Below are 18,066 nucleotides of genomic sequence, written 5' to 3'. Positions count from 1 at the left end.
ATAATCCATCCTTATTGTAAATTATAGTAATTTTTATGTATCACACTGTACTGCTGCCTCAAAATAACATATTTTAACATATATCAATGATAAAAACCTAATTTCTCCCTTTTATGGTCCTTGTCCTTATTTCCAAACTCCTTATGTGATTTTTGCCCTTCACAAACTCTGTAATCTCCTTCAGCTTCAGGTATCTGTACTTCAGGTCATCTCTAGACTTAAATGCTTTTAGCAGCCCCCTCTTGTCCTGACTCTCTGAATTTCAGTTCTTCTCGTTCTCTCTTAAAACCTCCTGTTCATCAAAATATTTAGTTTTAACCCCAGAATGTTAGTCCTTGACTTGGACTTGCATTTTGTTTGGTAACGTTGCGATCAAGTGCCTTGGGATGTTTTGTTGAATGAATTCTTGCATTGTTCATGTCCCTGAGTGAGGCACGAGTATTAACTCACTTTGAACAATGTAAGGCAGGATGCTGCCTGGATTAGAGAGTGTGTCTAATGAGGATAGGTTGAGTGAGTGAGGGCTTTTCTCTGTGGACTGAGGGAGGTTAAGAGGTGTATAAGATGATAAGAGACATCGTGGACAGCTATAGACTTATTCCCAGACCAGAAATGGCTAATGCAAATGGCCATAACTTTAAGGTGATTGGAGGGAAGTATAGGGGGGAATGTCAGAGGTAATTTCTTTACACAGAGAGCGGTGGGTGTGTGGAATGTGCTGCCAGGGTGGTGGTAGAGACAGATACATTAGGGACGTTTAAGAGACCTCTCAGTAGGCACATGGATAATAGAAGAATGGAGGTCTGTGTGGGAGGGAAAGGTTAGATTGATCTTAGAGTAAGTTCAAAGGTTAGCACAGTATTATGGGCTGTAGGGCTGTACAGTGCTAAACTCTAATAATCTCCTCTAACCTGGTTCCCATCCCCCTGCCAAACTAGCTTAATCCTCCAACAGCACTTGCAAATCTGCCTGCAAAGATATTGATCTCCCTCGCGTTCAGGTACGACCCATCATTTTTGTACAGGTCATACCTTCCCCAGAAAAGATCCCAATGATCTACAAGTCACTGGAGCCAGAGGGCACAGGCTCAGGAAAGAAAGACGTTCTTTTAGAACAGAGATGAGGAGTAATTTGTTTAGCCAGAGGGTGGTGAATCTGTGGAATTCGTTGCCCCAGATGGCTGTGGAGGACATTGGGTATACTTAAAACGGAGGTTTGATAGGTTCTTGATTAGTGAAGGTGTCAAAGGTTATGGGGTTGAGAGGGATAATCAGCCACGATGGAAAGGCAGAGCAGACTCACTGGGCCAAATGGCCTATTTCTGCTCCTGTGTCTTTCTTATGGTCTAAGCACTGATGTGCATTTAGTATTTCAGTAATATTTGAGTAATCTTGTATATATATTGTTTGATAAAGCATTCTTGTCCATTTAAATAATTCATTACAGGTTGTATGTATAAATATGTGAATTACGTACGTCATCACACTACCACGTGATACGTGTATGCCTCGCTTAAAGTGAAAGCACAAAGTTAGACTCACATTTTAGACTCCAATGTCTTCTTTTGAATTAGTTTAATGTTCTGGAAGTCACAGAACTTAACAGATAGTGGATCATTAGTATGGCGTCACCTTCTGGAGAAGAAGGCAAGAGAATTGACGCTGAAATTGTGCATTTGACTTCTTTATGTTGGTTTTGGTGAGCTTTACACATTTAACCTTTAAAATTACTTCAGTTCTTTCCAGATGTAATGAGCGAACTCTCTGAACTTCAAGAATTTTATGATTCTGATACTGTGGAGCTGATGAACTGGATCAAGTAAGTTGTTATACCAGTGCACATTTTTAAAATGGGTCTTGCAGTATCACTCAAAGTCCTGTGGGCAACCTGCATCTGACGGTGTAACCCCGAAACTCAGTGGTAAAGTTCAAAGTAAGGTCACCATATACAACCCTGGCGCAGCAGAACAAAGTAATACAATAGAATCGAGGAATACCATACAACAAAGGCTGACAAACAACCAATATGTAATAGAAGACCAACTGTGCAAATACAAAAAAAGAAATAAATAATAATAAATAAATAATACTGAGAACATGAGTTGTTGAGTCCTTGAAAGTGAATCCATAGGTTGTAGAATCAGTTCAGCTCAATAGAAATGGTAATTCGGATAATTTTTTACTACTAATGTGGATATAATGACCAATTTTTAAAAGTAACTAGGGAATCATGGTTTTAGCCCAATCTTTCATGACAGACCACAACCTTTCATTTCTTTCCAAGGTCAGATGGAGAGCTGAACATCTTTAGATAAAGTGCCAGCAGCTTAAGACAGAAAGAGGATTAGCTCTCACGGTGATGGGGCACGTGCCGCGCTTGAAGCTGCCTCACTAATGTGCACAATTCAGACTCTTCAGCAAACCCTGTTCTGCATACAGCTGAGTTTGGCAACTTTAGTTGAAAATGTACAGATCCGTGCATTGTAGCATTTTAATTTGCTGCTCGTCCTTCTACATTGGTTATGAAAGACCACATTACTAAATGGGAGAAAGTACAAAAATCTGAGCTGCAAAGGGACTTGGGAGTCCTCATTCAGGATTCCCTAAAAGGTTAACTTGCAGGCTGAGTCATTTGGTGGCAAATGCAATGTTAGCATTCATTTCAAGAGGACTAGATTATAAGAACAAGGATGTAATTCTGAGCTTTATGAGGCACTGGTGAGACTGCACTTGGAGTACTGTGAGTAGTTTTGGACCTTTTATCAAAGAAAGTATGTGCTGCCATTGGAGAGGGTCCAGCAAAGGTTCATGATTCTGGGAATTAAAGGGTTAACAAATGGGGAGCATTTGATGACTCTGGGCCTGTACTCACCAGCGTTTAGAAGAATGCGGAGGATCTCACTGAAACCTGTTGAATGTTGAAAGGCCTAGAGGATTGGTGGTGGAGAGAATGTTTCCTATAGTGGGTGAGTTTAGGACCAAGGGCACAGTTTCAGAATAGAGGGACATCTATTTAGAACAGAGATAAGGAGGCATTTCTTTAGCCAGGGGTGGTGAATCTGGAATTCATTGCCACAGACATCTGTGGAGGCTGTCATTGGGTGTATTTGAAGTGGAGGTTGATAGGTTCCTCATTAGTCAGGGTGTCAAAGGTTATGGTGGGAAGGCAGGAGAATGGGGTTGAGAGAGATCATAAATGATCATGATTGAATAGTGGAGCAGACTCAAGGCGCCAAATGGCCTGATTAGGAGCCAAAATAATTACATTTTCCTACTGTGGTGTCTGGTAGCAGTTGTGCAGGCCAGTAACACAAACAGAAAAGTCTTCAGTTCATTGCTTGCAATGTTAATGTAACAATCTGAAAAAAAGTTGCAGAGAACTGCATACAGCCATTTTAAGCCAAATCTACAATATTGCATACAGTTCTTATTGCCCGCTGACGGTGTTCAGAGCTTCCTTCATCACGTCAGAAGCTTCCTCTCGGTTTTCACTATTGTCAGCCATGCAAGTCCTGGTTGGAGACTCAGGAATACCGTCACACTCAGATGCAGAAGAATTCTTCATTGCTGTTTCTGTAACAGTTTTGTTTTACCAGTCAGGGTTGTTAGCCCTGAGCTGAACCCCTGAACCTGGAGGACCAGTGGACCACTCTTAGCCTGGCCTCTACCTTTTGTCCTGTTTGGCAGGGGTGACCCTATCAAGAGCCAAATCATAAAGTCCTGGCTCCAGCCAACATAACTTTCTGGTGATTGAGGTATGCGAGCCTCCGAACTATGACAAGGTTGTGGTCCTCTTGGAGGTGTTACGTTCTGGTTGCCCCCATCATAGGAAGAATGTTGAGGCTTTGGAGAGGGTGCAAAAGAGGTTCACCAGGACGTTGCCTGGATTAGAGGGCATGTGCTGTAACGAGGGGTTGGACTACACTGGAGTGGCGGAGGTTGAGTGGAGATCCAATAGGGGTTTATAAGATTATGAGAGGCTTAGAGAGAGTGGACAGACAGCATCTTTTTCCACGGATTGAAATGTCTAATGCCAGAAGGCATGCGTGTTATGTGAGAGGGGGTAGTTTTAAAGGTGAGGTGAGAGGTGAGGTTTTTTACACAGAGTGGTGGGTGCCTGGAATGCGCTGCCTGGGGTGGTGATAGAGGCAGATACATTAGAGACTTTTAAAAGACATTTAGATAGGCACGTGAATGTGAGGAAAATGGAAGGATATGGCCATTGTGTAGGCAGAGGGAATTAGTTTGGTTGGCCATTTGATTACCAATTTGATTGGTTCAGCACAACATTGTGGGCCGAAGGGCCTGTTCTGCTGAACTGTTCTGTGTTCTAATATTGAGACATTTGTTTTGAGATATTTTTGAACTATACAATGGATTTCACAATGGATTCACAACAGAATATTAAAATAATCTTTCTGTTTGTCTTTGGAGAACAGACTACCTGTGTTTTATGGATTGCCTTGCACAATATGCTGTGCTGTTTCTCTCTGTCCAATCAAGGCAAGTTTTTGGACATGGGGGGTGGTGTGCTGGTAATCATTGGGAGGCTGAGGATTTTAAATAGGACCATCTCATTTGCATAATGTTGATCTTCATGCTGAAGAAAAGCTGCCCTTTTAAAAATACCTGAATGGTTTTTGCCTCTTTCTCCCTTTTATGTCTAACTTGCATTATGCTATCATTTAAGAAAATAAGAAAGTGACAGGCTGCTTTGTAACGCTGAGTTGTATGGGAACCACTTCTAGATTTTCTAAAAGAAGTTTTAAGCCACTCATTCAATGCCTCAAAGTATGAGATCTGTTTTTCCCCCACCACTGACAGTTTTCACTGAAAAGATTGCAATTTTCAAGAAGATTACAAGGATCACAGATTCTTTTCCAAAAGAACTGCCTTCTGAAAAGCGCTATAGGGATATTAAAACAAAAACTTCACGCCATCTTATAAGTTTCTTCCCCCAGGCAGTTAATCTGATCAGAATTGGGTTTAATATCACCGACATATATTGTGAAATTTGACTCAGCGCCAGCACTACAATAATAGAGAAAAAACTAAATTGCAATAAGTATATTTATATATTTAAAAGTTAAATTAAATAAATAGTGCAAAAATAGAAATAAAAGGAGTGGTGAGGTAGTATTCATGGGTTCAATATCCATTCAGAAATCAGATGGCAAAGGGAAGAAGCTGTCCCTGAATTACTGAGTGTGTGTCTTCAGGGTTCTGTACCTCCTACCTGACAGTAACAGTGTGAACAAGGCATGAACTTCAGTGATGGCGGTCCTTAATGACAAACACCACCTTTTTAAGGCATTGCTTCTTGAAGGTGTCCTGGATATTGCAGAGACTAGTGCCCAAGATGGAGCTGACTAATTTTACAATTCTCTGCAGCTTACTTCGATCCTGTGCAGTGGTGCCCCCCCCCCCCCCATACCAGACGGTGATGCAGCCAGTTAGAATATTCTCCATTTGTAGAAGTTTTCAAGTGTTTTAGGTGACAAACCAAATGCTTGAAACTGCTCATGAAGTATGGCCTTCTTTGTAGCTGCATTGATATGTTGGGTCCAAGATAGATCCTCAAAGATATTGACAACCAGGAACATTCAATTGCCCGCTGTCTCCACTTCTGTCTTTCTGTGAGGACAGGTGTGTGTTCCATCATCTTGCCCTTTCAAATTAGCCCCCCCCCCCATACCTTCTCTATCTATTACCCCTATTACTGCACTGCACTGTAAACAGTTTAAGCCATTTTTTATAACACTGTTTATAATGAAAGAGTTCCTTTTGCCAGGAGTCTTTTTGTCGCTGTCATTTTCTGTCAGTCATCTTATGTTAGACCATAAAATGGAGAAGCAGAATTAGGCCATTTGGCCCCTCAAAGTCTGCTCCACCATTCCATCATGACAGATTTATTACCCCTCGTGCCTTTGATGCTCTCACTCATCAAGAGCCTATTAACCTCAGCTTTAAATATACCCATTGTCTTGGCCTCCAGAGCTATCTGTGGAACGAATTCCACAGATTCACCACCCTCATCTCTGTTCTAAAGGGACACCCTTCTATTTTAAGGCTGAGCTCCCTGGTCCGAGACTCTCCCACTATAGGAAACATTCTCCACATCCACTCTATCGAGGCCTTTCAATATTTGATAGGTTTCAGTTGGATATCCCACCCCCACTTATGTCCAGATACTCCTGCACTTTATGTCCCATCAGTCTATGTATGTGAGCTAATCTTACGTGTATATGGCCACAGTCACTTACTTGTACGTTGTGTTTTACAGGGTTGCTTTCATATTTAGGTTTATTGTGTCTATTTTATGCTGCTTCAGATCCCGAAAACAATCATTTTGTTCTCCTTTACACTTGTGAACTGAAGAATGACAGTAAACAATCTTGAAACTTGAATTGTAAATGTACGCTGGTATTTGCATGTTTATGCATAATTTATTCCATACCTGTACTTTAATGTAATTCTGTATAATTGTTGAATGTTGCTGTTTTTTGTTGCCTGTCACACCTTGACCACCACACCACAGCAAATTCCTGATACAGGTAAAAGTATATGGCGAAATAAAGTTGAGCATTGGTTGCATATATGTCACCAGATAGAACCCTGAGATTCATTTTCTTGCAGGCATTCCCAGTAAATACAAAGAAACACAATAGAATCAGTGAAAAACTGCACGCCAGGACTGACAAACAATCAACGTGTGAAAGACAGCAAAATGCAAATACAAAGAGAAAAAATATTAATAGTAATAAACAAATAGGCAATAAATATTGAGAACGTGAGATAAGAGTCCTCGAAAGTGAGACTATAGTTTGTGGGAACAGTTCAGTGGTGGTGTGAGTGGTCTTCCCCTCTAGTTCAGGAGCCTGATTTTAAACACAGTTCTGTTGTTTATAGTTAGTATATTGAAAGAGATCCTTACTATTGCTCCCAATTCCCCAGAAGACAAACTCCCAGTGCAGCCGTGTTTGCGGGAAGCATGCAGCTAATGGGAACTGTGAAACTCTGCACAGGTCGGACAGTGACGACCCACCCACTCTACTCCGATAGAGACCTGAGGAAACGCACAGAGGAGGTGAGTGCTTCACTTGGGCTTATCGAGCTGCATATCTGAGTTCTAGCAGGTTGAGATTATACAGTTAGTGTATACAACACAGTTGAAGAGATTGTGTTTGGCCATAGACTGCACCAGTAAACCATACTTAACAAGGAATGTAGCTGGATATTTGATGACCATCGTAGCATTCTGTGACACCAGTGTTCAATAATATAACAATACACTTTCTCTGCTCATTCATCAATGATAGCCACTTGGGTGAAGTACTGAAGATCTAGTGCCTTTACTGTTATCTCTCTGAAAGAGTTAGCATTTTCTTTACTGAAAGTGGGAAGATTGAAAATTGTTCAAAAGGTTAATGGTTTGAATTTAAATAAAGAAGTAGTTTACGAAGAATTTCCAAATAATAGTGATTGTTTACCCTCCCCCTTCCCTCTTCATTTCCCCACTATGGCCTCTTACCTCTTCTATTAGCCTGCCCATAAGATATAGGAGCAGAATTAGGCTATTTGGCCCATCGAGTCTGCTCCACTATTTCATCATAGCTGATCCAATTTTCCTCTCAGCCCCAATATCCTGCTCCCCCATATCCCTTCATGCTCTGACCAATCAAGAATCTATCAATCTCTGCCTTAAATATACAGAAAGACTTGGCCTCCACAGCCATTTGTAGCAAAGAATTCCACAGATTCACCACTCTCTGGCTAAAGAAATTCCGCCTCATCTCTGGTCTAAAAGGATATTCCTCTATTCTGAAGCTGTGTCCTCTGGTCTCAGACTCTCCCACCATAGGAAGCATCCTCTCCCCATCCACTGCATCCAGGCCTTTCACAATTCGACAGGTTTCAATGAGGTCACCCCTCATTCTTATGAATTCAAGTGAATACAGGCCCAGAGCCATCAAACACTCTTCATTTGACCAGCCATTCAATCCTGGAATCATTTTCGTAAACCTCCTTTGAACTCTCTCCAGTTTCAGTACATCCTTTCCAAGATAGGGGCCAAAAACCGCTCACAATACTTCAAGTGAGGCCTCACCAGCGCTTTATGAAGTCTCAACATTACATTGTTCCTTTTATATTCTAGTCCTCTTGAAGTGAATGCTAACATCGCATTTGCCTTCCTCACCACAGACGAGATTTTCCCTTGAGGACACCATGCTGACTGTGGCCCGCTTTATCATGTGTCTCCAAGTACCCTGACACCTTATCCCAAATAGTGAACTCCAACATCTTCCCAGCCACTGAGGTCAGACTAACAGGTCTATGGCTTCCTTTCTTTTGTCTCTCTCCCTTCTTGAGGAGTGGAGTGACATTTGCAATTTTCCAGTCTTCCAGAACCTTTCCAGAATCTAGTGATTCTTGAAAGATCAGTAAAGCTTCAGACTTTTTAGTTTCCCAAGAATCTTCTCCCTAGTAACGGTAACTTCACACACTCCATGACCTCTGACACCTGGAACTTCCACCATACTGCTAGTGTCTTCCACAGTGAAGACTGATGCAAAATACTTATTCAGTTCATCCACCATTTCCTTGTCCCCCATTATTACTTCTCTGGTGTCATTTTTCCAGCAGTCTGATATCCACTGTCACATCTCTTTTACACTTTATGTATCTGAAGAAACTTTTGGTATCCTCTTTAATATCATTGGCTTTCACTTTCCATCTTTACCTTCTTAATGACTTTTCAGTTGCCTTTTATTGGTTTTTAAAAGCTTCCAAATTTTCTAACTTCCCTCTAATTTTGTTCTATTATATGTCCTCTGTTTAGCTTTTACGTTGGCTTTAATTTCTCCGTTTAGCCATGGTTGTGTAATCTTTCCTTTAGAATACTTCTTCCTCTTTGGGATGTCTTTATCCTGTGCTTCCAAGTTGCTTCCACAAATTCTAGCCGTTGTAGCTATGCTGTCATTCCTGGCAGAGTTCTTTTCCAATTGTAGTTTCCTTTACACCACTGTAATACTGATACATCTGACTGTAGCTTCTCCTTCTCAAATTTCAGGGTGAGTTCTATCATACTATGATCAATTGCCCCATTTGGTTCATTGCACAACACCCAATCCATAATAGACGATCCCCTCACAAACGAGAAAATCTGCAGATGCTGGAAATCCGAGCAACACACACAAAATGCTGGAGGAACTGAGCAGGCCAGGCAGCATCTATAGAAAAAAATACTGTTGACATCAACTGTACTCTTCTCCTCGATGCTGTCTGGCCTGCTTAGTTCCTCCACCATTTTGTGTGTATAGCCGATCCCCTGGTGGGCCCAACCACAAGCTGCTCTAGAAAGCCATCTTGTAGACATTCTAGAAAATCCCCCTTTTTTGGAATCCAGCACCAACCTGATTTTCCCAGTCTATCTGCATATTGAAATCGCCAATGATTATTGTAACATTGCCCTTTTAGCATCCATTTTATATCTCCCATTGTAATTTGTAGACCACATCCTTACTAATGTTTGGGGGTTTGTATACAACTTCCATCTGGATCATTTTAGTCGGTCAAGTCAAGTGAAATTTATTGTCATTTAATTACATATATGTATATAACCATATATAGAAACGAGACAATGTTTCTTCGAACCAGGGTGTAAAGCGCAGTAGTCCACATAACACACAATAACCTATGGATAAAATCTACAGGTGAATCTCACATAAATAACGAACTAAAGTGCATTGATAATAAATATCGTAAGGTACAGAATAGATTAACCAGTCACACATTCGAATATGATGCAGCTGGGAGTTCAGAAAACTGTTTCTCATCCTGACCGTTCTTGTTTTTGTGCATCGTAGTCTCCTGCCTGATGGTAGAAGGTGCTGATTGATGGGTGGGATTCTCAGTAATACTAAGGGTATTGCATATGTTATGATATCCCCGACGGACGGTAGAGAGACCGCGATGATCTTTTAAGTTGTTCTCACAGTCCTTTGTAGGGACTTCCGGACCGATGCTCGACCACTCCTACACCAGATGGAGATGGCAACTTGTCAGGACGCTCTCAATGGTTCTCTTGTAAAATGCAGTTAAGATGGGGAGTGGGAGCTTCGCTGGCCGCAATCTTCTTAGGAAGTGGGGGCACTGTTGTGCCTTCTTGTTCAGGGTCTTGTCCTTGCAGTTCCTCATTCAATGTCTTCCTCGTTCTAATGATTTGATTTCAGATTTTATCAACAGGGCAGTGCCACCCCCTCTGTCTTCCTGCCTATCCTTTCATTACAATGTGTATCCTACCTATGATATTTTTTCAGCCATGATTCAGTGTTGCCTATCACATAGAAACGTAGAAAAGCTACAACACAATACAGGCCCTTTGGCCCACAAAACTGTGCAGAACATGTCCTTACCTTAGAAATTACCTAGGGTTACCCATAGCCCTCTATTTTCCTGAGCTCCAGGTACCTGTCCAGGAGTCTCTTAAAAGACCCCATTGTATCCACCTCCACCACCATCACCAGTAGCCCATTCCACGCACTCACCACTCTCTGTGTAAAAACAAAAAAAAACTCAACCCCGACATTCCTCTGTACCTACTTCCAAGCACCTTAAAACTGTGCCCTCTCAGGTTAGCCATTTCAGCCCTAGGAAAAACCCTCTGACTATCCACACGATCAACGCCTCTCATCATCTTATACACCTCTATCAGGTCACCTGTCGCTCCAAGGAGAAAAGGCCGAGTTCACTCAACCTATTCTCATGAGGCATGCTCCCCAATCCAGGCAACATCCTTATTAATCTCCTGTACACCCTCTGTATTGTTTCCACATCCTTCCTGTAGTGAGGTGACCAGAACTGAGCACAGTACTCCAAGTGGGGTCTGACAAGGGTCCTATAGAGCTGCAACATTACCTATTGCTCCTAAACTCAATCCCACGATTGATGAAGGGCAATACACCGTATGCCTTCTTAACCACAGAGTCAACCTGCACAGCTGCTTTGAGTGTCCTATGGACTCGGACCCCAAGATCCCTCTGATCCTTCACACTGCCAAGAGTCTTACCATTAATACTATATTCTGCCATCATATTTGACCTATCAAAATGAACCACTTCACACTTATCAGGGTTGAACTCCATCTGCCAATTCTCAGCCCAGTTTTGCATCCTATCAAGGTCCCACTGTAACTTCTGACAGACCTCCACACTATCCACAACACCCCCAGCCTCTGTGTCATCAGCAAATTTACTAACCCATTCCTCCACTTCCTCATCCAGGTCATTTATAAAAATCACAAAGAGTAGGGATCCCAGAACAGATCCCTGAGGCACACCACTGGTCACCAACCTCTATGCAGAATATGATCCATTTACAACCACTCTTTGCCTTCTGTGGACAAGCCAGTTCTGGATCCACAAAGCAATGTCCCCTTGGATCCCATGCCTCCTTACTTTCTCCATAAAACTTGCATGAGGTACCCTATCAAATGCTTTGCAGAAATCCATATACGCTACATCTACTGCTCTACCTTCATCAATGTGTTTAGTCACATCCTCAAAAAATTCAATCAGGTTCGTAAGGCACGACCTGCCTTTGACAAAGCCATGCTGACTATTCCTAATCATATTATGCCTCTTCAAATGTTCATAAATCCTGCCTCTCAGGATCTTCTCCATCAACTTAACAACCACTGAAGTAAAACTCACTGGTCTATAATTTCCTGGGCTATCTTTACTCCCTTTCTTGAATAAGGGAACAACATCCGGCACCCTCCAATCCTCCGGAACCTCTCCCATCCCCATTGATGATGCAAAGATCATCGCCAGAAGCTCAGCAATCTCTTCCCTCAACTCCCACAGTAGCCTGGGGTACATCTCATCCGATCCCGGCGACTTATCAAACTTGATGCTTTCCAAAACCTCCAACACATCCTCTTTCTTAATATCTACATGCTCAAGCTTTTCAGTCTGCTGTTAGTCATCCCTACAATTGCCAAGATCCTTTTCCGTAGTGAATACTGAAGCAAAGTATTCATTAAGTACCTCTGCTATCTCCTCCGGTTCCATACACACTTTTCCACTGTCACACTTGATAGGTCCTGTTCTTTCACGTCTTATCCTCTTGCTCTTCACATACTTGTAGAATATCTTGGGGTTTTCCTTAATCCTGTCCGCCAAGGCCTTCTCACGGCCCCTTCTGGCTCTCCTATTTTCATTCTTAAGCTCCTTCTTGCTAGCCTTATCTTCTAGATCTCTATCATTACCTAATTTTTTGAATCTTTTGTAAGCTCTTCTTTTCTTCTTGACTAGATTTACAACAGCCTTTGTACACCACGGTTCCTGTACCCTACCATCCTTTCCCTGTCTCATTGGAACGTACCTATGCAGAACTCCATGCAAATATCTTCTGAACATTTGCTACATTTCTTCCATACATTTCCCTGAGAACATCTGTTCCCAATTTATTTTTCCAAGTTTCTGCCCGATAGCCTCATATTTCCCCTTACTCCAATTAAACGCTTTCCTAACTTGTCTGTTCCTATCCCTCTCCAATGCTCTGGTAAAGGAGATAGAATTGTGATCACTATCACCAAAATGCTCTCCTGCTGAGAGATCTGACACCTGACCAGGTTCATTTCCCAATTTCAGATCAAGTACAGCCTCTCCTCTTGTAGGCTTATTTACATATTGTGTCAAGAAACCTTTCTGAACACACCTAACAAACTCCACCCCATCTAAACCCCTCGCTCTAGGGAGATGCCAATCAATATTTGAGAAATTAAAATCTCCCACCACGGCAACCCTGTTATTATTACTCCTTTCCTGAATCTGTCTCCCAATCTGCTCCTTCATGTCCCTGTTACTATTGAGTGGTCTATAAAAAAAACACCCCTTCCTTATTGAAGTTATTGACCCCTTCCTGTTCCTAAGTTCCACCCATAGAGATTCAGTAGGCAATCCCTCCATGACTTCCTCCTTTTCTGCAGCCGTGACACTATCTCTGATCAACAGTTCCATGCCCCCACCTCTTTTTGCCTCCCTCCCTGTCCTTTCTGAAACATCTAAAGCCTGGCACTCGAAGTAACCATTCCTGCCCCTGAGCCATCTAAGTCTCTGTAATGGCCACAACATCATAGCTCCAAGTACTGATTCACACTCTAAGCTCATCCGCTTTGTTCATAATACTCCTTGCATTAAAATAGACACATCTCAAACCATCAGTCTGTGCACATCCCTTCTCTATCACCTGCCTATCCTCCCTCTCGCACTGTCTCCAAGCTTTCTCTATTTGTGAGCCAACCTCCCTTTGCTCCATCACATCAGTTCGGTTCTCACCCCCTAGCAATTCTAGTTTAAACTCTCCCCAACAGCCTTAGCAAACCTCCCCGCCAGGATATTGGTCCCCTTGGGATTCACGTGCAACCCGTCCTTTTTGTACAGGTCACACCTGCCCCAAAAGAGGTCCCAATGATCCAGAAATCTGAATCTTTGCCCCCTGCTCCAATCCTTCAGCCATGCATTTATCCTCCACCTCATTCTATTTCTATACTCACTGTCACGTGGCACAGGCAGTAATCCCGAGATTACTACCTTTGTGGTCCTGCTTCTCAACTTCCTTCCTAACTCCCTGTAGTCTGCTTTCAGGACCTCCCTTTTCCTACCTATGTGGTTAATACCAATAAGTACCACAACATCTGGCTGATCTCTTTCCCACTGCAGGATGTTGTGGATGTGATCAGAAATATCCCGGACCCTGGCACCTGGGAGGCAAACTACCATCTGCCTTTCTTCCCTGTGTCCACAGAATTGCCTGTCTGACCCCCTAACTATAGAATCCCCTATCATTGCTGCCATCCTCTTCCTTTCCCTCCCCTTCTGAGCCGCAGGGGCAGACTCTGTGCCAGAGTCATACACGCCACTCTGTAACTATGCTACAAGCTCATCGACCTTATTCTGTCTACTGCGTGCATTCAAATATAACACCTTCAGTCCTGTATTCATCCTTTTTGATGTTGTCTGCCTTTTACGTTGCAGCCCATTCTGTTGATTGTAATTTTGCCATATCAACAGCGTCTCCTCACTACACATTGCCTCTGTTTGTAATCCAGCTACCTCATCTTCAGCACTATCACTCCAGTTCCAATCCCCCTGCCAAATTAGTTTAAATCCTCCCGAACAATGCTAGCCAACCTGCTCGCAAGGATATTAGACCCCCTCTGGTTCAAGTGTAACCCGTCCTTTTTGTACCTTCCCCAGAAGAGAACCCAGTGAGTAATAAATCTGAACCGCTGCTTCCTTTACCAGTTCCTCGGCCACACATTCACCTGCGGAATCATCCTCTTCCTCCCCTCACTGGTGCGTGGCACAGGCAGCAATCCAGAGATTTCCAATTCAGAGGTCCTTTTTCTCAGCTTTCTACCTGGCTTCCTGAAGTCTCGCTTCAGGATCTCCTCAGCTTGTCTGCCTACGTCATCGGTGCCAATATGTACCAAGACTTCAGGTTGTTCACCCTCGCCCTTGAGAGTGCCGTGGACTCGATCCGAGACATCATTGACTTCATCAACTTTGCCTCCAACTTCCATCCTACCCTCAAATTTACCTTGTCTATTTCCAACACCTCCCTCCCCTTTCTCGATTTTTCTGTCTCTATCTCTGGAGACAGTTTACCCACTGATACCTTTTATAAACCCACTGATTCTCTCAGCTACCTGGAGTATGTCTGTTTCCTGTTACTTATAAAATGCCATCCGCTTCTCTCAATTCCTCCATCTCTGGCACATCTGCTCTCAGGATGAGGCATTTCATTCCAGAACTAATGAGATGTCCTCCTTCAAAGAAAGGGGCTTTCCTTCCTCCACCATCAACACTGCCCTCACCCAAATCTCTTCCATTTTACACAGGTATGCCTTCACCCTGTCCACTCACCACCACACCAGGGATAGGGTTTCTCTTGGCCTTGCCTACCACCCAATCAGCCTCCACGGCCATCACATAATTCTCCATAACTTCCACCATCTCCAACAGGATCCGACCACCAAGTACATCTTTACCTCCCTCACACTTCCTGCTGTTGCAAGGATCACTCCCTACGCGACTCCTTTGTCCGTTCATCCCTTTCCACTGATCTCCCTCCTGCACTTATTCTTGCAAGCAGAACAAGTGCCACACCTGTTCCTACACCTCCTCCCTCACTACCATTCAGGGCCCCAAAAAGTCCTTCAGGTGAGATGACACTTCATCTCTGAGTCTGTTGGGGTCATCTACTGTATCCAATGCTCCCAGTGTGGCCTCCTGTATATTGGTGATACCGACGTAGATTGGGAGACCGCGTCCTGGAGAACCCATGCTCCATCTGCCAGAGAAAGCAGGGTCGCCCAGTGGCCGTCCATTTCAATTCTACTTCCCATTCCCATTCCGACACATAAGTCCATGGCCTCCCCTGCTGCAGCGTTGAGGCCACACTCAGCAACACCTGATATTCTGTCTGGGTAGTCCCCAAACTGATGGCATGACCATCGATTTCTCAAACTTTTGGTAATTGTGCCAACCCCCCCCTTCTCCTTCTCTATTCCCCATTCCCATTTCCCTCTCTCCTCTTACCTCATTACCAGCCATCACCTCCCTCTGGTGCTCCTCCCCCTTTCCCTTTTATCCATGATCTTCTGTGCTCTCCTATCAGATTCCCCCTTCTCCAGCCCTGTATCTTTTTCACAAATCAATTTCTCAGCTCTTTACTTCATCCCTCCCCCTCTCCCAGTTTCACCTATCACCTATTACCTTGTACTCTTCCTCTCCTCCCCACTTTCTTGCTCTGACTGTTAATATCTTTCTTCCAGTCCTGATGAAGGATCTCGGCCCGAAGTGTCAACTGTTTATTCTTTTCCACTGATGCTGCCTGGCCTACTGAATTCCTCCAGTTTTGTATGTGTTGCCATTCTCAGTAAACTACCATGCCCTAACATGAACTAATAAGAGCAGAAAGAGAGTAACTTTTAAGATACTTTACTTCACCCAAGCCTCACTTCACCTGAGCCTGATGAGCCAAAGTCACTCTAAACACTGGCACACCGAAAGGAATGGCCACTCTGCTTGCACCTGTGCTGTTTTTATTGGCCCTTTCTAATGAATCCTTCTCGCTCCTCAGCCCAGAGACTCTGCCTTTAAAGTCTCAATCTCTGTCCTGATTGAAAGCTAGCTCTTTTTACAGACCCCCTGACACCGATTGTACAACGTAGAGAAAACTGCCACAAAGCTCTGCTTATTAAATCTTGAACGCAGACCTGACTGAAAGTTGCCCTTCCTCCTTCCCCTTCCCCCATGGTTCTCTCTCCTCTGGTATCAGATTCCTTCTTTAGCCCTTCACCTTTCCCACCTTTTATCTCCAGGTTCTTATTTCATCCCTCTCCTCCCCCACCCACCTGGCTTCACCTATCACCCTCCAGCTTGTACTCCTTCCCTTCCCACCCCCACCTTCTTATTCTGGCTTATTCCCCCTTCCTTTCCAGTCCTGAAGAAGCATCTCTGCCCAAAAAGTCGACTGTTTATTCATTTCCATGGATGCTGCTTGACCTGCTGAGTTCTTCCAGTACTTTGAGTGTGTTGTTTTGGATTTCCAGCATCTGCAGGATCTCTTGTGTTTATGATTTAAAAATTGATACTGTTTTGTCACCAGATCTACCAGGTCTACTCCAGGAGATCTGCAGAAGATATTTATATGATTCTCACATCATACAAAGCCAACTATGTTATCATCGAGGAGGGAATTTGTAATGACATGGGTTCAGTGAAAGGCTGCCGAGTCAAAGATTTGGTGGATGTCGCGAATGGCCATGTAAGGTTTATCTAAAATCTATTTTCCAAGTATTTGTATGTTAGTTGGGAGAAGGACAGGGGTACAACTTAGAAATATCCACAAAGTAGAAGTAAGAGTGAAAGGTAAATTGTTTAAGGGGAACATGAGGGGTAGGGTAGCTTTTTCACTCAGAGTGTGGAACGAGCGGACAGCAGTAGTGGTTGATTGCAACATTTAAGAGAAGTTTGTGCATGTGTGGGGGAGGCATTGGGGCTTCTGTGTTTATTGTTCTTTGTTTTCTGGATCTCTGTGAAAAGGACAAATTTCAGGTTGTATACTATACATACATTGGTATTAAAAATGTACTTTGAAACTTGAGGGGTATGGAGGGCTATGGTCCAGATGCAGGTCGATGGTACTAAACAGAATAGCATTTTAGTATGGACTAGATGGACCGAAGGGCCTGTTTCTGAGCTGCTGTGCTTTACGGCTTTATGAAGAGAGATTGTTCCTTGTTTTTTCTTGGTGAGGAAATTCCTGTATTCTATTTACTTCTCAAATTTAACATTTTGAATCTGAAATCTAAAAAGCAGCCGATGTATGAAACCTGATGTAAAATGCTTGAAGCTCAATTTAATATTTTGAAAACTAAAAAAGCAGCAGCTGCTTGAAACCCAAGGTAAAATGCTGAAGGCTCAGCAGGCCAGTCATCATTTGGGAAAATAGAAACCAGAAGCTAATTCTTCAGTTTGCAGAGTGGGAACGGCTACTGATAAAAATGTATCTCTGATAGGTGGAGACCAGGGCTGATCAGGTGAAACAATTGTTTGCAGTTGAGTTAACTATTGCTGCTAAATTTGTCGGACAGAATATAGAACAGGACAGGCTCGTCGGAGCATGATGTTGTGCCAACTGTTTAACCTACTTTAAGATCCATCTAGCCCCTCCCTCCTCCATAATCCTCCATTTTTCTATCATCCCTGTACCTATCTAAAAGTTTCTTAAATATCCCTATTGTATCTGGCTCCAGCACCACCCTGGCAAAACATTACATGCACCCACCACTCTTGATTTTTTTTTTAAGTACCAGTAAAATTCCCGTTGTACATTCCTCCAATCACCTTAAAGTAATGCTGTTTTGTATGGGCCATTTCTGCTCTGGGAAGAAGTCTCTGCCTGCTCATTTGATCAATGAATCTTATCATCTGGTACACCTCTATCAAGTCACCCCTCATTCTCATTTACTCCAGAGAAAAAAGCCCTAGCTCAC

General features: G+C 43.1%; 1 protein-coding gene and 1 long non-coding RNA gene across 7 annotated transcripts in view; one reads left to right on the top strand and one right to left on the bottom strand.

Annotated features, from left to right (window-relative positions):
* Positions 1-18,066, bottom strand: part of LOC140714504 (uncharacterized) — a 70,845-nt gene that overhangs the window by 39,267 nt on the left and 13,512 nt on the right. The window lies entirely within an intron of this gene.
* The window catches only part of LOC140713979 (probable C-mannosyltransferase DPY19L4), a 128,953-nt gene that overhangs the window by 108,255 nt on the left and 2,632 nt on the right, over positions 1-18,066 (top strand). For 5 of the 6 annotated variants that reach the window (XM_073024933.1, XM_073024684.1, XM_073025025.1 and 2 more), the window contains 3 exons: positions 1,736-1,818; positions 6,954-7,086; positions 16,677-16,835. In XM_073024933.1, coding sequence (XP_072881034.1) covers positions 1,736-1,818; positions 6,954-7,086; positions 16,677-16,835 — 375 coding nt within the window. The remainder of the gene's footprint in view (positions 1-1,735; positions 1,819-6,953; positions 7,087-16,676; positions 16,836-18,066) is intronic. The other variant, XM_073024758.1, reaches the window with a different exon arrangement.

The sequence above is a fragment of the Hemitrygon akajei genome, chromosome 1, assembly GCF_048418815.1.
Source record: "Hemitrygon akajei chromosome 1, sHemAka1.3, whole genome shotgun sequence".
Lineage (NCBI taxonomy): Eukaryota > Metazoa > Chordata > Chondrichthyes > Myliobatiformes > Dasyatidae > Hemitrygon > Hemitrygon akajei.
The sequence above is the reverse complement of the archived record's forward strand: the minus strand, read 5'-3'. Positions and strand labels throughout refer to the sequence as shown.